The following is a 19,620-nucleotide window of genomic DNA, read 5'->3' on the forward strand; positions in this document are numbered from 1 at the left end:
TTAGGGATGGGCAATAAATTCTGGCCTTGTCAATGTCACTTACATCCCACGAATGAATAAAAAAAGACATTGCAATGTTGAAATAAACCGTATTAAAAGGCTACTCAAATGTCAGAGATGATTTCACAATTGCATGGGCAGCGCAACGGAACAGTGATCTGCTCCGCTGCCTCACAGCGCCTGGGACCCGGCTTCGATTCTGGCCTTGGGTCACTGCCTGTGCGGAGTCTGCACGTTCTTCCCCGTGTCTGCGTGGGTTTCCTCCGGGTGGTCCGGTTTCCTCCCACGGTCTAAAGAAGCGCAGGTTAGGTAGATTGGTCATGCTAATGTCCAGGGATGTAGAGATTCGGCGGGGTGAGGGAGTTGACCTGGGTGGGGTGCTCTTTCAGAGGGTCAGTGCAGACCTGATGGGCCGAATGGCCTCCTTCTGCACTATAGGGATTCAATGATTCTATGAATATTAATTTTGCGCTATAGCTTAAGCTCCTAAATAAGTTTTACACCTTAAAAAACTGTAACGCAGTTTGGCTGTATTCTCATCTTTCCCCATTTCTCCATGGCAGCAGAGTAACTCCATATAGATGACACAAAATCTATCACAGATTTAGCTATTGGGCATCTCACCCAAGCTTCTTTGCCAACAGCCTGTTCATTAGAACCGCAGGAAGGTAATGATTGCAAAAGCTAGTTGTTGGCAGGAACTTGGCTCTATCTTCATTTTTGGACGCAATCTATAGATGAAAAAGAAACTCTTAAAAATAAATTCTGCCCCTTTAATCACACTGTCACACCTGATTGATTTGCAATTACTAACCAGCATTACAAATAATTACCAACAAACAGCTTTGTGGTGGGAACTGGAGAACTTGACTCTTTTCTGGCTGCACGCTGACATCTTCCTATATAATTGCCTTTTGATATGGATCCTGTAATTGTACGAAATGATGAGGAGTTCAGATTAGTCTTTGCCAGTAGTGGAGTGGCAGCCTGCATTTCCTTTTCCTATGTGTCCGATTTCCACTCCTCGAACAGGCTAATTTCAGCCACTACTCCCATAATTTTGGCATTAAAAGAAATGTTGGATTTCTCACTTTCCACATAGAACAGCGAGAGGATTCGAGGAACTTATAGCAATGGCCTTCTGGAGTTATTTCCTGGAGTTTACTGCTATCATTGTGGAACTTAGAAAACAAGAGGGAACGTGAGGAACAAAGGACGAACAGATATTTTGGCAGATCGGTACCAAACTTGATATTAACCTGAATGATCGTGAGGACGGTCATGAAAAGGGGTGGTGGACAGCCTCGATACTGGCTGTAGTACCAGCGCCTGTCCACCTCACAAGGCAGGATCTCATACGCCACATGCCTCACTAAACGTTTGTAGAAAGTAAGTCCGGGCTCATCGAGCAGGAATTCGCGTGGCAGGTTCCGGTGTCCATTGGATATTGCTCGACGGAAGCTGCTTGAGCGCTTGCTGCTCATCTGCAACAAGAGATGAAGGGGGCCTGTGAAAATAGCGAACACAAAATCACAAAGAAACATCAGAAAAATCGGCACCACACTGACACACGTGCACACACCAGACTGACGCACGCATGTGCCTGGCAGACTGATACACACACACACATGCATAGCAAGCTGACACAAACAAACACAATCAGGTTGATGCACACAGCAGACTGACACACGTACGCATTGGTACACAGCGTTCCAATATACTTACATGCACTCCAGGCGACTATACACATGTGCGTTCCAGGTTGACAAGTGCACACCATACTGACACACCCACCCTTGCACACTGGACTGATATGCACACGTACACTCAAAAGACTAACGCAATTATGTGCATGCCAGGCTGGCACACACGTGTGCGTATCAGATTGGCAGGGAAATAGGACACCAATTCACACACATGTGCATAACAGACTGACACGTGTCGAGGCTCACCGGACAGGTGTTCACATGTGTTTATCAGGCTGGCATCCACATGAAGACATGTACAGCAGAACACTACACAAATGCGCGTGTGCAGATACAAACCAGATTAGTGCTATATCTAAATATCACCCCATTCCCCCCAACTCCTCCACAAACAAATATAAATGCACACTTACTCCAAACCCATGTTGGGCGTATTTTCTGAATATTACTATTCATGCCTCATCTCAATTAGCATTTCATTTGACAGAAACTATAATCAAGCTCGTCACAATCCAACCTCAGCCAAGAGGAAAGCAATACTCTAAGGTGGTGGGCGCAAGGAAGCAAAATATTAAGCAGCACCTCATGTTCCACTTCACACTCTAAGGACCGGGTTTTTGCAAGGTTGGGAAGATGCCAGATACCTTTTAAAGTGGCGGGCAGGACCCAAGTGTGGGAGGCCCGTCCCCCCCCCCCCCCAACTATTTCTGACAGGTCCAGGCCGGGAATGGGGACAGTTGTGATTCCCACAGGCAGAAATCCCAAACTTTGGAGGGTCATTGGAACTTTGTGCTGAGTTCATGTAGACCACATTTGGGTGTTGCAAGGGCCTTGACCTATAGTGTGGGAATCACAAATTTACAGAGTAGTTATAAAAACTCTTCTATAACAATCTGGTGGATCAGGTGTGTTCAAGTGTCATGATCTAAAGTGTTTTAAATGCCCCGCTCTTTAAATATCAAAAACGGCAGCATTGTCAGTGTGAGTTTAAAAAGAAACACTTCACTGCTTTGATTGACAGGTCATCTGGTGTAAGTTAGAAAAACAGTTCACATTTGTTCATGCAGTTTCTATAGGGTTGTTTATTCACATTTCCCCAAGGGATATTATGTTGTCATTATGAGTGCTTGATTGAGCTATAGTTATCCCAACAGGGGGCCTGAGTTCACAGTTTGGCAGTTAAAATAGTTTTATTAAAGAATTGGCTGTATTTGATGTGGGGTTTGAATAAAAGTTAGTTTGTTTATATAAGTGATTAACCACTTGCGGAGATTTACAAACTTTGAAAGTTGTCAAACGTATAGGTTTGAGAGCTGTTTTAGATTGTTAGAGGAGTTTATTTTTCATCTTCACGTGGCTACTGAGATCTTCCTATACTGGATACTGGGCGAGTGGCTAAAGAGGTGGCATAGGGGCTATTTTTTATTCATTAACAGGAAATAGGCATCGCTGGCTAGGACAGCATTTATTGCCCATACTTTATTGCCTGTGAAAAGATGGAGGTGAACTGCCTTCATGAATCCCTGCAGTCCCTGAGCTGTAAGTACACCCACAGTGCTGTTAGGGAGAGAGTTCCAGGATTTTGATCCAGCGACAGTGAAGGAACGGTGATATATTTCCAAGTCAGGACGGTGAGTGACTTGGCGGGGAACCTCCACGTGGTGGGGTTCGGTGGTATCTGCTGCCCTTGTCCTAGGCGTGTGCAGCGAGTTGGGACATTTCCTGACTCAATCGACCTGCCTTGGTGGTGAAACTCCAGCCCTAATAGTCAATGTTTTCCTCATACATGCTGGACAGGGTGTTGGTCCAAACACATCAATCAGTTCAAGCTCTGAACAAAGTGACTAAGTGCTGCCGTTCAAAGAATAGCCTACTGAATTGGTAACAATCCCAACAGTCAAGTTCACCAAGATGAGATCCATTCAGGATAATAATAATAATGTATTACTGTTGTTAAAATGTCGTTCTCCTATTCAACTTCTTAGAGGGACACAAAAATCTTTTCTGGAGACAGGGACTTATTTCCGAGATTCAATACAAATAATCATTGCCGACTGGACCTGAATGTTCCGGGTGGTGAGTGGCCGGCACCCACTATCCTGAAAGTTGGCAGGGAACGCATCCCTGCCGACTCCAATAGTCGTTCTGCCATTTCACAATCAGTTGAGCATTGATTGGCAGCAGAAGTGATTTCTGTCCAGCCTTGGATGGAAGTCCTGCCTTGGGAGAGCTGTCGACCAATCAGATTGGACAACGGCTCTCCAGCCCCTCCAGGCACAGCACTGCAGTGGCTAGAAGAGGTACTGCAACATTTTGCGCAAACGTAGGATCTGGGACCTTATTAAGTCAGATTGAGGTACACCACCAGCCCAGAACCACCCCCCCCCCCCCCCCAACCTGCTCCCACCACCCTTCCTGCCCGAGATCAAGAAGGTTCACTGTTTATATTCAGCTCCCTGAACCAACTGGCACCCACCTCAAACATTGAGGCTGGGCCTTTAAGTGGCAAACTGCTATCGCCTTGGAACCCACCGGGGGGGGGGGGGGGGGGGGGGGGGGGGGGAGTGTGAAACAACAGAGAGATGATAAATCTTTAAGTCAAGAAACCAAACTGAGATGCGAGATGTTCTCTCGAGTTGGGGATTTGGTTTTTCCAATGTACTGCCATTTGCATTAACATCCACTTATTTTTCCACATATTTTTATTCTCCATCCTTTTTCACATTTTCTCCCAAATTTACACCCGCCAACAAAATTCAGCAACAAATATGTCAATCCTCATGTCGATAGCAACGATCCCATCCTCCCACCAAACCCCAAACATTAGCCCGCGTGTTCACACAAACAAATGACAAAAAGGAATTAGGGATCACCCATAGTCGCCATTAACGCACACAGCGCCCCCCCCCCCCCCCACCCCCCCAACCCTCCCACCCACACGCCCCAACTAATGTTCGATGTTATCCAGTTCTTGAAAGTGCATAAGGAATAATGCCCATGAATTGGAGAAGCCCTCCAACCTTTCCCTCAGTTCAGATTAACATCCACTTTTGATACCAGAATCTTGGGGGAAGACATAAATACAATTGCGATGGCTCCATGCTGGCCAAGAAACATTTTATCCTCAAGGCATCTTGAAGTGGAGCGCCCGATTCTGTGCGCACACTAGGAGAACTCTGGTTTTCTCAAATCCTCCGTTTAATTGGTTAGATCTTGAGAGGATTATCTTAGGATTCCTGCTCTCTTCGATTGCAGATATCGTATGGTGTGACACAGGGCATACAAAGTCAAACGCTGTTATTTGCAAATGTCAGAATAACAAACACAACCCTCTGGGGCGTCAGATTCCAGCTCTCCTTACATAACTGCAATCATTAGTTACTCGCTGTCTACCAGCCGTGTTGTTGAAGCATCATGTGGTAGCTTTCACTATCTATCACCTGCCGTTGGCAAGGAATTCAGTTGGAAAGCATCCAATGGTTTCCAGCTTGCACATTAAACTGCCAGTAAAGTCCTGCTGGGATCTGAATTTTCCTTCATACGAGTTACAAATAGAAAATTGTAAGCCAAAACCCCTTGTGATTTTAAGTTGCTTCTTAGAATTCTTATTAATGCTTGCAGAATGGATGGGTTTATATTCTGCTGTCAGCCCCATCTTGTATTATTGGCACTTTGTTGGGATGGTCTAATGCACACAGGCAGCAAGCAGTTTTAAAATTTTACTTTGGAGTCAAATTGACGGGAATTTTTTTGGATTAGGAGCAGCAAGATGGTTAGCACTGCTGCCTCACAGTGCCAGGGACCCGGGTTCGATTCCGGCCTCGGGTCACTGTCTGTGCGGAGTCTGCACGTTCTCCCCGTGTCTGCGTGGGTTTCCGCCGGGTGCTCTGGTTTCCTCCCACAGTCCAAAGATGCACAGCTTCGGTGGATTGACCGCGCTAAATTGCCCCTTACTGTCCTGGGATGTGCAGGTTATGGGGTAAGGCTCGGGTGGAGTAGACATGGGTAGAGTGCTCTTTCGAGGAGTCGGTGCAGACTTTAATAGCCACCACCTGCACTGTCGGGATCCTACGATCAGAGTTTGAGTTTTTGGATGCCAGCATAACCTTGGGGAGTTCCAACCTATGGCGGGATGTGGGGTCATTTTCAACTGGACTGCCTGCATGGAATCTCCCATTGTAGAACATGTCCAATCTTCACTCCATCTGTTATGCCCAAGCAACAAAGTTAAAAATGGCCCCGCTGTGGTGTAGATTTTACATTCAGGAAGACTCTGGATGGGCAGGGGGTGGTGCGTCACCCACCCATGTCCCTGCCAAGCGACCTGAACCATTTTGAGGGCCCAGCCTCAATAATATTGTTCAGGTGATCCGAGGCAGCTAGTCAGTCCGGACAGAGAGACGTACAACGTCAAACAGTGTTATTCGCAAATGTCAGAATAACAGATTCAACCCTCTGCGAACTCCAGCAGTCTCTTTAAGATTCTAAGTGCCGGGAGGTTTTGTTGGAGCTGGACTTTGGGGGCAGCACGGTAGCCTTGTGGATAGCACAATTGCTTCACAGCTCCAGGGTCCCAGGTTCGATTCCCGGCTTGGGTCACTGTCTGTGCGGAGTCTGCACGTTCTCTCCGTGTGTGCGTGGGTTTCCTCCGGGTGCTCCGGTTTCCTCCCACAGTCCAAAGATGTGCAGGTTAGGTGGACTGGCCATGCTAAATTGCCCTTAGTGTCCAAAATTGCCCTTAATGTTGGATGGGGTTGCTGGGTTATGGGGTTAGGGTGGAGGTGTTGACCTTGGGTAGGGTGCTCTTTCCAAGAGCCGGTGCAGACTCGACGGGCCGAATGGCCTCCTTCTGCACTGTAAATTCTATGATAAATTCTATGACTTTGGTTAGGTCACAGCTGGAGTACTGTGTTCAGCTCTGGTTGCCGCACTGCAGGAAGGATGTGATTTTACTAGAGAGGGTGCAGAGGAGATTCACCAGGATGTTGCCTGGGGTGGAGCATTTTAGCTGTGAAGAGAGGTTAGATAAATTCGGCTTGTGTTCGGTGAAGCACAGAAGGCTGGGAGGGGACCTGATTGAGGTGTATAAGATTATGAGAGGCATAGATAGGTGGATAGAAAGCAGCTGTTCCTCTTAGTTGAAGGGTTAATAACAAGGGGGCATAGTTTTAAGGTGAAAGGCAGGAGGTTTAGAGGGGATTGGAGGAAAAGATTTTTCACCCAGCGGGTTGTGGGAATCTGGGGTGGGAGGGTAGTTGAGGCAGGAAAACCTCACCATCTTTAAAAAAATACTTGGATGAGGACTTTAAATGTCATAACGTTCAAGGCTATGGGCCAAACGCTGGGAAGTGGGATTAGTGTAGATTAGAGACATCCTTTCTTTGTCGATGTAGGCTTGATGTGCCGAAGAGCATCTTCTGTACTGTGTGATTGTACCACTGGTCAGGCTGCTCAATGCTGGAGAACAACGGGTGCTACAAATGCTTTAGAAATTGGTCCATTGAAATACCGTTGAGGTGCTAAGTCTATCAGAGGACCATGATGTGCATACAGTTATGAAGTTCCCTCAGGCGAACATATAGGCCCATGGCCCCAAATAAAATGTTAGCGAGTGGATTGGGAGCATACACAGGGTGGAGGATAGGGTCAATACAGGAATTTTAAGGCCATTACTATCCCGTTTATACCAGGCAAAGCAGGTAAACGTGATCCCCTGGTTCAATAAGGAATAGGGTAGGCCGGAGTCATAAACAGTAGACCTTACACCAGCAGCAATCCCCCACCTCCAGTTCCATAAATAAATACCAGAGGCGATATACAGTAAAGTCATTCCCCAAACTGCCTTTACATTCGCTGGTTTAGCACAGGGCTAAATCGCTGGCTTTTAAAGCAGACCCAGGCAGGCCAGCAGCACGGTTCAATTCCTGGTACCAGCCTCCCCGAACAGGCGCCGGAATGTGGCGACTAGGGGCTTTTCACAGTAACTTCATTTGAAGCCTACTCGTGACAATAAGCGATTTCCCTTTAATTTTTCATTTCACTCTCTGTTTAAGTTTAGCCGATTGAGAAATAAAATTGGTCTCTTAGTCTTTACATTTGTCACGGTGCAGCTGAAAAGGTTTAGGGACAACATCATGAAGCTATTCGCAAAGCTTTTCTCTGACGGTATCTGCAAGGCCAGTTACATTGAGCGTTTTTACACGATTTCACAACGCATTTACCGTCTTAACCTGACAACGTGAACTGACACGCATTTTGGTGTTACAGTGCTCTGTGGCAGCACAATATTAACTCACACCCTTGCCCATTCCTCTCTTACAAACATACCATATCGGTGGGATGGAAAAGACCACCTGATCCATCAAAGCCGTCCCTCACTCATAATGGCCTGAGCACCCCAATTAAACACCATCTACCATCTTCTCCCCATAACCCACCTCTCCACGAACTTTCAGTGATCCTTTTGTCATTGATTATCCATGTTTCAGAAGAGCATAACTGGTGTAGCGGTTTAGGACACTGTCCTTTCGTACCTTGGACCCGGGTTTACATCCAGACCAGCCAGATGGGATGAAATCAGAACTTGTATTTTGTCGCAGATTCTTGCATCCAAAGGGAGGATAATCTCGGATTCCTGTGGATCCAGCGTAGAAGGATAGTTTCTGATCCCTACTTATTTATTGTATTGAGGGGTCAGTTTTTGATTCCCTGCTACAAGAAGTTTACAAGTTGGAACATTTCTGATCCTTGCTATCCAGTTTCCATTACAGAGACTTAAGTACAAAATCTAGACTGACATTCCAGTGCTGTACTAAGGCAGTGCCGCATTGTCGAAAGTATCATCCTTCAGATGAAATGAAAAATGAAAATGAAAATCGCTTATTGTCACAAGTAGGCTTCAAATGAAGTTACTGTGAAAAGCCCCTAGTCGCCACATTCCGGCGCCTGTTCGGGGAGGCTGGTACAGGAATTGAACCGCGCTGCTGGCCTGCCTTGGTCTGCTTTCAAAGCCAGCGATTTAGCCCTGTGCTAAACCAGCCCCCAGATGAGGCCTAGTCCGCCCTCTCAGGTGAACGCAAAAGATCCCAAGGTGCTATAGCAAAGAAGACCAGAGAACATCTTTGTGTCCAATCTCTCAATCAGCATCAGAAAGCAGATTTTCTGGTCATTAAAATGCATCGCTGTTTGTGTGACCTTGTAGCCACGTTTGCTGCCACATCTCTTACAATACCACAGCGATTACACTTCAGAAGTATTTAACTGTGGTAAAGTGCAGTGTAATGAGGTTGCGAAGGCACGACATAAACACAAGTACTTTTGTTCACTGTGAGTGCTATGTGTAGAATCCCAATACCAAATCTGGGATCATGGGAGGGTTTCATAGGAGAAAAGCTAAAATGGCTTCTCCATTCAGGCCTTGAGTTAAAATTGCATTCACAGAAGTGTTATTGCATAGAAGGAGGCCATTCGGTCCATCATCTCCACACTGGCGGGGACAAATGGTGTTATGCGAATGCAATCTACATAGTTAAAAAGAACACGGTTGACTTCAGTTGGGTCACCTGCTTGGAAGAATAGGTTAAAATTAGGATCAGCAAGTTTGGAATTAGGAAGAAGGTGGGGATTCATCAATTAAACCGACCAGCACATGTTACCTGCTCAGTTCTTGTAAGGGGTAGAGTTAAAATCGTCCCTTTTAGCCCTATTCCTATCTCTCTCATAAGCTGTTTTTGGATGGGGTTTGTGTTAATAGTGCCAAAGATTCCCAACATGCGAACCTGGTGCAGCCAGGGCAACCTCCAAACCAACTTGATGAATTTATCAAAACCAATCGTCGTGAAGGCCATTTTACTAACATGTGTTCCTGCAATTTTGTAAATCCTGGAGATTTGGATTGACTATCAAATCACCTTTGTCTATGTACCCTAGATGAATATGTGATGGTAGTTTGTACAAGATTCCTCAGATATAAGCAGTATATTCTAACTACACTGAAATAAATGCCTTTGGGGCCATACAGCATTTAAATCCATAACTCATACATTTATCCAATACTTTATTCACCATAATGTGCCTACCAGCCGTGTTCTCCCTCAATTAATCCAATATTTATATTTCTTTGAATCTGATTTTTCCTGTTGTTGGGGAGATGGTGATGTATAAATAATTCAAAGACCCAGCCTAATGCTCTGGTGTAATTTAAATTCCATTAATAAATCTGGAATATAAAGCTTGTGGTGACCATGACAACTATCATCGATTGTTGTAAATACCCACTTGGTTCACTGATGTTGTTTAGGGAAGGAAATCTGCCATCCTTTCCTGGCCTGGCCTGCACGTGACTCCAGGCCCACAGCAATGTGGGTGACTCTTAACAACCCTCCAAGATGGCTGATGCATGATCAATTGCACAAAGACTAAAGTTGGGTACAACTGTGGCTTTATTACAGTCAGATGCGTGGCCTCCTGCTGCAGCTGGCGAAATGGCAGGGCACTGGAGGTCATGCATATTTATACAGTTCTCCATGGGCGGAGCCAGCTGGCAGGAGCTACCGGCGAACCTGTAGTACAGGTCCTGCCGTACATCTATTACAGTGGATCACCACATTCACCCCCTGTTAAAAATGAGTCCGGCGGGGGTGACGTGAAACTATATACAATTAGTGCAATTATGTACAGTGGTAGGAAAAAGAAAAGTCCATGTTGACGGTCCGGAGTCGGTCAAAGGTTCAGCCGGTCTGGTGCTTTGGTGCTTCGTTGGGAGCAGCGTAACGGTGGCGGCGAAGTCGGTGATGGCGGTGGTGGAGGTGGCACCGATAGCGGTGGTGGTGGTGCTGATGCTGGCCAGTCAACGGGGAACTCCGGGAGCGTTCCGAAGTCCTCTTCGTCCTCTTGTGCGAAAAAGGGTAGGGGGGGGGTGGTCTGGTGGGGTCGATATTGGCGGCGCGGTGGGAGGGGGGGGCATGGGTGGGGGGTGTGTGTTGGGGTGGAATCTGACGGTGCCAGGACCCCCGAGTGAGACAGTATCTTGGCGGCCGTCGGGGAACTCAACGTAGGCATATTGAGGGTTGGCGTGGAGCAGGTGAACCCTGTCCACCAAGGGGTCCGCCTTGTGGAGTCGGACGTGCCTACGGAGAAGGACCGGTCCTGGAGCAGCGAGCCAAGTCGGGAGCGACACACCGGATGTGGACTTCCTGCGGAAGGTAAAAACACGTTCATGGGGTGTGGTATTAGTGGCGGTGCACAATAGTGACCAGATGTAATGTAGAGCGTCAGGGAGGACCTCCTGCCAGTGAGAGGCTGGGAGGTTCCTGGACTGTAGGGCCAGCTGGACGGCCCTCCAAACCGTCCCATTCTCCCGTTCTACGTGCCCATTTCCCCGGGGGTTGTAGCTGGTCGTCCTGCTGGAGACCATACCACTGCTGAGCAGGAACTGACGCAGCTCATCGCTCATGAATGAGGATCCCCTGTCACTGTGGATGTAGGCGGGGAAACTGAACAGAGCGAAGATGGTGCTGAGGGCCTTGATGACGTTGGCAGACGTCATATCGGGGCATGGGATGGCGAAGGGGAATCTGGAGTACTCGTCAACCACACTGAGAACGTACGTGTTACGGTCGGTGGAGGGGAGGGGCCCTTTGAAATCCACGCTGAGGCGTTCAAAGGGGCGGAAAGCCTTCACCAAGCGCGCACAGTCCGGCTGGTAGAAGTGCGGCTTGCACTCTGCACAGACCTGGCAGTCCCTGGTGACTGTCCTTACTTCCTCAATGGAGTAGGGCAGATTGCGAGCTTTGACAAGATGGTAGAATCGAGTGACCCCCGGGTGACAAAGGCTGTCGTGTAGGGCCTGGAGTTGGTCCACTTGTGCGCTGGCACATGTACCTCGGGAGAGGGCATCTAGGGGCTCGTTGAGTTTACCGGGGCGATACAAGATCTCGTAATTATAGGTGGAGAGCTTGATTCTCCACCGCAAGATTTTATCATTTTTGATCTTGCCCCGCTGTGTGTTATTGAACATGAAGGCTACCGACCGTTGGTCCGTAAGGAGAGTAAATCTCTTACCGGCCAGGTAATGCCTCCAATGCCGCACAGCTTCAACGATAGCTTGGGCCTCCTTCTCGACGGATGAGTGTCGAATTTCAGAGGCATGAGGGTGCGGGAAAAGAATGCCACGGGTCTGCCTGCCTGGTTTAGGGTGGCGGCAAGGGCGACGTCTGAAGCGTCGCTTTCTACTTGGAAAGGCAGTGACTCGTCCACTGCGCGCATCCCGGCCTTGGCGATGTCTGCTCTGATGCGGGCGAAAGTGTGTTGTGCCTCGGCCGCGAGGGGCAATTGGGTGGTCTGGATGAATGGGTGGGCCTTGTCCGCATAGTTTGGGACCCACTGAGCGTAGTAGGAAAAGAACCCCAGGCAGCTTTTGAGGGCCTTGGGGTAGTGGGGGAGGGGAAGTTCCATGAGGGGCGCATGCGCTCGGGGTCAGGCCTGAGAAGTCCGTTTTGGACTACATAGCCGAGAATGGCTAACCGGGTCGTGCTGAACACACACTTCTCTTTGTTATAGGTCAGGTTGAGAAGAGTGGCAGTGCGGAGGAATTTATCGAGGTTGGCATCGTGGTCCTGCTGGTCATGGCCGCAGACGGTGACATTATCTAAGTACAGAAAGGTGGCCCGCAAACCGTACTGGTCGACCATTCGGTCCATCTCTCTTTGGAAGACCGAGACTCCATTTGTGACACCGAAAGGGACCCTAAGGAAGTGGTAGAGGCGACCGTCCGCCTCGAAGGCAGTGTATGGCCGGTCCGACTTCTGGATGGGGAGCTGGTGGTAGGCGGATTTCAGGTCAATTGTTGAGCAGACCCGGTACTGTGCAATCTGATTGACCATATCAGATATGCATGGGAGGGGGTACGCGTCGAGCTGCGTGTACCAATTGATGGTCTGGCTGTAGTCCACGACCATCCTGTGTTTCTCCCCAGTTTTAACCACTGCCACTTGGGCTCTCCAGGGGCTGTTGCTGGCCTCGATAATACCCTCCTTAAGCAGCCGCTGGACTTCGGACCTGATGAAGGTCTTGCCCTGGGTGCTGTACCGTCTGCTCCTAGTGGCAACGGGCTTGCAATCCGCAGTTAGATTGGCAGAAAGGCAGGAGGGATCGACCTTGAGGGTCGCGAGGCCGCAAACGGTAAGGGGGGGGTAAGGGCCCGCCGAATTTGAGGGTGAGGCTCTGGAGGTTGCACTGGAAGTCCAGGTCCAACAGGAGTGCAGCGCAGAGATTAGGAAGGACATAGAGGCGGAAGTTACTAAATTCTACGTCCTGGACCGTGAGGGTGACTGTACAAAAGCCTCGGATCGGGACGGAGTGGGATCCGGAGGCTAGGGAGATCCTTTGATTGGCAGGGTGGACCGCGAGGGAGCAGCGCCTTACCGTATCTGGGTGAACAAAGCTTTCGGTGCTCCCAGAGTCCAGCAGGCACGAGGTCGCGTGGCCGTTGATTTTAACCGTCGTCGACGCGGTGGCCAGGTTGTGCGGGCGAGATTGGTCCAGCGTCATCGAAGCAAGCTGCGGGTAGCCATCGGCTGCTTCGGGTGGCGAGCGTGTGCGGTTCCAATGTTGGGCTGTCCGGAGACCCTGTGGGGGACAAGATGGCGACGCCCATGGTCCGCACATTACGGGGTCGGGACAAGATGGCGACGCCCATGGTGCGCACATTGCGGGGTCGGGACAAGATGGCAGCGCCCATGGTGCGCACATTGCGGGGTCGGGCCAAGATGGCGGTGCCTGTTGGTCGCACATGGACCCGGGAGGAGAAGATGGCGGCTCCCATTGTGCGTCTGGCATGGGGGAAGGGGCGATAGCGGGCGCGATCGCAGCGACTGCGCGGGCCTGGCACACAGCCGCGAAGTGGCCCTTTTTACTGCAGGCTTTACAAACTGCAGTGCGGGCCGGGCAGTGTTGGCGGGAGTGCTTCTGCTGACCGCAGAAGTAGCAGCGGGGACCCCCGGGGTGCGCGGGTCGGCATGCGGCACAGGCGTATTGGGAAGGCAGGGCCCCGGCTGAGGAGGTCGTCGGCGGGGTCCAGGAGGGGTAGGAAGTAGAAGGGTGGGCAGCGCGGCGGGAGGGGTACGATTGTACGTTACGGGATGCGACCGTCATGGAGAGCGCAAGGTTTCGTCTCCGCCAGTTCGAGCGTGGCCCCTTCCAGCAATCGTTCTCGGATGGGTCCGACACAATCCCCATCACGAAGGCATCGCGCATGAGGAGATTTGCGTGTTCTGCGGCCGTGACGGCCTGACAGTCACAGTCCCGGACGAGTGGGATGAGGGCCCACCAGAAGTCTTCGATGGACTCACCAGGTAGTTGCGAGCGGGTGGCAGGTACATGCCTGGCGAAGAGCATGTTTGTGTTCCTTAAGGAGTTCCATTGCTTTTGTATAGTTCGTGGCGTCTTGGATCAACGGGAACACGCTGGAGCTCAGTCTGGAGTACAGGACGTTTATCTTCTCAGCCTCCGTTGGTGCGGGGTCCGCCGCGTTGATGTAGGCCTCAAAACATGCTAGCCAGTGAGTAAAGTCTTTCCTGGCGTCGGGCGAGTGCGGATCCAGCTGCAGGCGATCGGGCTTAATTCGGATATCCATTCTGTGGAAAATCTGACTGTAATAAATTGATGCACGATAAATTGCACAAAGACTAAAGTTGGGTACAACTGTGGCTTTATTACAGTCAGATGCGAGGCCTCCTGCTGCAGCTGGCGAAATGGCAGGGCACTGGAGGTCATGCATATTTATACAGTTCTCCGTGGGCGGAGCCAGCCGGCAGGAGCTACCGGCGAACCTGTGGTGCAGGTCCTACCTTACATCTCCTGTTACAGTGGTTCAGCACAATGGCCCAGCAAGTTCAAGGGCAATTTGGAATGGGCAGCAAATGCTGGCCTTGCCAACAATGCCCACATTCCCGAGCAGAATCAAGAAACAAGGGGGCAGAGGTTGAGATGAGGCATGGCTTGTTGTACAGAAGGAGGGAGGCTAGGTTGGCAACCCTGACCTATACAAGAAATCCAGGTACGGCCTCTGCAAAGCCATCCGGAACGCCAAGAGACAATGTCAGACCAAGCTGGAGTCACAGACCAGCGTTACAGACTCTCATCAGTTGTGGCAAGGCCTAAACAACATAACGGGCTACAAAACAAAGCCAAGCAGTATCTCCGGCAGCAGCACACCCCTCTCGATGAACTCAATACATTCTATGCACGGTTTGAGCAGGAAACCATCAATCCATAGTCGACTGCCCCAGCAGCCCCTGGCATACCCATACCCACCATCACAGCTTCCGAAGTCAAATCGGCCTTTCGGAAAGTGAACCCTCGGAAGGCGATGGGTCTTGACAGGATCCCTGGTCGTGCACTCAGAGCCCGCACGGACCAGCTGGCAGATGTGTTCACGGACATCTTTAACCTGTCCCTACTCCGTGGTCCCCACCTGCTTCAAGAAAACCACCATCATACTGGTGCCAAAGAAGAACCAGGCAACGTGCCTCAATGACTACCGTCAGGTGACCCTGACATCAGTCGGAATGAAGTGCTTAGAGAGGTTGGTCATGAAGCGCATCACCACCATACTCCCAGGATGCCTAGATCCACTGCAATTTGCATACCACCACAACCGGCCTACAGCAGTCGCCATCTCCCTGGCCCTACACTCATCCCTGGAGCATCTCGACAACAAGGACTCCTACATCAGACTACTATTTATTGACTACACCCCGCCTTCAACACCATAATCCCAGCCAAGCTCATATCAAAGCTCCAAAACCTAGGACTTGGCTCCTCACTCTGCAACTAGATCCTCGACTTTCTGACCCTTAAGAATAAACAACAACACCTCCTCCACGATATTCCTCAATACCGGGGCCCCGCAAGGCTGCGTACTTAGCCCCCTGCTGTACTCCCTATACACACAAGATTGTGTGGTAAAATTTGAATCCACCTCCATCTGCAAGTTTGCTGACGATACGACCATAGTGGGTCGGATCTCGACCAGGAGGGAGATAGAGGGCGGGATTCTCCGAGCCCGCGCGGGGTAGGAGAATCGGCGAGGATGCGGGAAATTCCCACCATGCCGCTCCGACGCCGGGACGCAATTATCCGGCGACTGGAGAATCGGCGTCAATTGCGCCCGCGCGACCGCGTGGCGCTGGTCGGCGGCTGCTGAAAGAGGCCCCCGCGCCAATTCTCCGCGGGCGACCGGCCGAGCTCCCACCGAGTTCCGACGAGACCCGCCGGCGTGCTTCCAACCTGGCACCACCCTGCGGGAGCTCAGACCCGCGGCTGCGGTGGACATCCTGGTGTGGGGGCGGGGGGATCTGACTCCGGGGACGGGGGGCCTCCGCGGGTCCAGGTCCGCGATTAGGGGCTTCCGATCGGCAGGCGTCCGCGCTCTGGAGGGAGCCAGCTTCCTTCCGCGCGGGCCCGCTGTAGGTCTCCGACGTGTTACTCCGTGCCGGCGCGGTGACGGCAACTACGCGCCTGTGCCGGCCATGCAGGGCCGCCTTTCGGTGCTGGAGCAGCGCGCAGCACTCCGGCGCCGTGCTAGCCCTCTGAAGACCGCTGAATCGCTGGGCCAGGAGGCCGGTTGGCGACGGCGTGCACCGCTCCGGTGTTAAACCGGCATCAACACGCAGCTGGGAGTTGGGAGAATCCCGGCCAGAGAACCTAGTGGAGTGGTGCAGCGACAACAATCTCTCCCTCAGTGCCAGCAAAACTAAAGAGCTGGTCATTGACTTCAGGAAGCAAAGTACTGTACACACCCCTGTCAGCATCAACGGGGCCGAGGTAGAAATGAAAGAACATAGAACATAAAACATAGAACGCACAGTGCAGAAGGAGGCCATTCGGCCCATCGAGTCTGCACCGACCCACTTAAGGCCTCAGTGAACCAGCGGGGAATCGAACCTGGGGCCCTGGCGCTGTGAAGCCACAGTGCTAATCACTGTGCTACCGTGCTGCCCACAATATGGTTGACAGCTTCAAATTTCCAGGTGTGCACATCATCAAAAATCTGTCCTGGTCCACCCACGTCGACGCTACCACCAAGAAAGCACAACAGCGCCTATACTTCCTCAGGAAACTAAGGAAATTCGGCATGTCCACACTGACTCTTACCAACTTTTACAGATGCACCATAGAAAGCATCCAAGCGGGCAGCATAATCAAAGGCCCCTCCCACCTGGCTTACTCACTCTTCCAACTTCTTCCATCGGGCAGGAGATACAGAAGTCTGAGAACACGCATGAACAGACTCAAAAACAGCTTCTTCCCCGCTGTTACCAGACTCCTAATCAACCCTCTTATGGACTGACCTCATTAACACTACACCCCAATGCCGGTGTTTATGTAGTTACATTGTGTACCTTGTGTTGCCCTATTATGTATTTTCTTTTTATTTTATTTTATTTTCATGTACTTAATGATCTGTTTGAGCTGCTCGCAGAAAAATACTTTTCACTGTGACAATGAACAAATCCAATCCAATTTTACTAAAGTAGCTTTGGCCTTTCATTGCCCAGTTCCCTCTGTTGTCTCCTTCCATCCTGTGGTTCACTGTGTAGCATGAGAACAAAACAATGATTCTAACAAATAATAAAGAATGACCTTTGAACTGATACTCTCCTACCTCAATTAATTTTCATGAGTGGCAAATGATTATGGATTTTGAAAATATATAGAAATATGCGGAGCAACTTATTGAGGCAGATCTGTGCAATTCGCCAGCAGTGAAATCTGCTGTCTTTAACTGGCTGGGTGTACAGGAGAATTTAATTTGAGTGCCAACCTGCGCGTTTCTGATTGATACCGATAATGTAAAATCTGAAGGAAGTGAAGGCATGCACACATCAATTATGCCTGAGATGATTCAAGTGCATCAGTTCAGAGCATATGTTCCAATTGGTCAGGCGTGATTTCCATAGTTACAGCTACAGAGCCGTGGGCTGTTGTTATGGAAATACTGGCAAGCTAATTAGAAAGTGTGTTGATAAGGCACATGTTGAATGTGCTGTGTGATTACTCCCCCACCCCCTGCTGAATTCATCGCACCAATATGAACCCTGCTCTTTCCTTTTCTCCCTCCGCCCCAACCGAAAAATCAGATGAATTTCCATTTCATATCAGCACGCTGAGTAAAGTTGTATCGGTTTTGAAAGGATTCAGCACAGGGAATATCCAACCAATAATTTAGATTAACAGTCAGACTGTGACGTGGCACTCTGAAACTGCCAGCTAGTTAAAACACCTAGTTTAACAGAAGGTGCCTGGCACTTATCAGTTAAGTCAACTGAAATGGTTTGCCTGAATTATTACAGGTGCTGTAAGACTTCGTACTGAATTATTACTGGTTACTGTGGCAAGAAGCTGGCTTAGAGGTTGCAACTTGGGAGTGAGTCACCAGTCCACTATAAAAGAAGACAGGTTTTGTGACCGTAGAGAGTGGGAGCATAGAGTTGAGACAAAGAGGAATGAGGGGGAAGGAGGTCCTACTGTTTGTAACTTTTTTGAGCCTCTAAAGCTGGTCAGTGTTAAAGGGAATTAATTAGGTGAGCGGATAGGTGATTGGTTGGAGAGTTAAGATTTAATGAGGGGGAGGAGCATAGGGTGTCGCTTTATGCCGATGGTCTTTTGTTGTACATTATGGACCCGGTTCCCATGATGTGGGAAATAACAGGGCTGTTAAAGCGGTTTTGGGCTTTCTCCGGGTGCAAGTTAAATTTGGAAAAAAGCAACTGTTTTCCAGGCATTCCACCGGGGACGGGGGTTAGCTTGGGGGTACTGTATTGGCGAACTCCCATTTGAGATACTTAGGGATGTCAGTAACTTGGGATTGGGCGCGGCTCCGGAAGTTAAATTTTACAAGTTGAGTGAGTAAGATTAAGGCGATTTATAGAGGTGCGACAATCTCTCTCTGTCTCTTGCTGGGCGAGTGTAATCGGTGAAGGTGACTATTTTGGTTTTATTCCAGTGCCTGTGGTGTTTCTACCAAAGATGTTTTTTGGGGGGGTTTGAAGGATTGATCTCATCATTTATGTGGGTGGGTAAGGTGGCAAGGATTCGAAAAAGGGTCGTACAGAGGTACCAGCAGTCTGGGGGTTTGGCCCTGCCGAACCTGATGTATTATTACTGGGCGGCGGACACAGAGAAGGTGTTGGGTTGGTGCAGGAGGCAGTCTGGGTGAGGATAGAGGCAATTACAGCAGCATTTGAAGGCGGGGGGGGGGGGGTAGTCGAGGATGGCTCGATTAAGGCTTGTTTGAACTGGCTACATTGGATTCTAGGTTTAGGGGTAGGGAGGACAAGGGGGTGGCAGTAATGGGGGATTTATTCCTGGAGGTTTGCGAGCCTGGAGGAGTTAGCGGAGAAGTACGGGTTTGCGCACTCGGAGGGGTTCAGATACTTGCAGGTTCGCAATTTTCTCGGAAGATTTTTCCGACCTTCCTGGTGTTACCGCCGTCGTAGTCAGTGGAGGGAGTACTGTTGGCGGGGGCGGAGGAGGGGAGTACTTCAGGAATTTATGGGAGGATTCTGGAGGGGATTAAGGCCAAGTGGGAGGAAGTGGAGGAGGGGGTGCGGTGTGAAGTCCTGTGGAGGACGAACGCCACCTCATCGTGTGCAAGGCTCGGGCTCATAACTAAAGGTGGTGCAAAGGTTTGACGAGAAGGAGGTAGAAGCCTTTTTCATTTTATTTGAGAAGGTAGCTAAACAAATGAAATGGCCACAGGACATGTGGGTATTACTGATTCAAATAAACCTGGTAGGTACGGCGAGTGAAGTGTTTGCATCACTACCAGAGGAGGTATCTGGAACGTATGAAGAGGTGAAAAAATCCATCTTGGGTGCAGAAGAACTAGTGCCTGAAGCCTACAGACACA

The 19,620-nt window shown here is 49.9% G+C and overlaps 1 protein-coding gene across 4 annotated transcripts in view; it reads right to left on the reverse strand.

Moving 5' to 3' along the window:
• The window catches only part of rhbdl1 (rhomboid, veinlet-like 1 (Drosophila)), a 333,009-nt gene that overhangs the window by 97,686 nt on the left and 215,703 nt on the right, over window positions 1–19,620 (reverse strand). For 2 of the 4 annotated variants that reach the window (XM_072481756.1, XM_072481755.1), the window contains exon 3: window positions 1,260–1,484. The exons of 1 other annotated variant lie outside the window; for it this stretch is intronic. In XM_072481756.1, coding sequence (XP_072337857.1) covers window positions 1,260–1,484 — 225 coding nt within the window. Of the gene's footprint in view, window positions 1–1,259; window positions 1,508–19,620 lie in introns of all 4 variants that reach the window. One more of the 4 variants, XM_072481758.1, reaches the window with a different exon arrangement.

The sequence above is a fragment of the Scyliorhinus torazame genome, chromosome 17 (genome assembly GCF_047496885.1).
Source record: "Scyliorhinus torazame isolate Kashiwa2021f chromosome 17, sScyTor2.1, whole genome shotgun sequence".
NCBI lineage: Eukaryota > Metazoa > Chordata > Chondrichthyes > Carcharhiniformes > Scyliorhinidae > Scyliorhinus > Scyliorhinus torazame.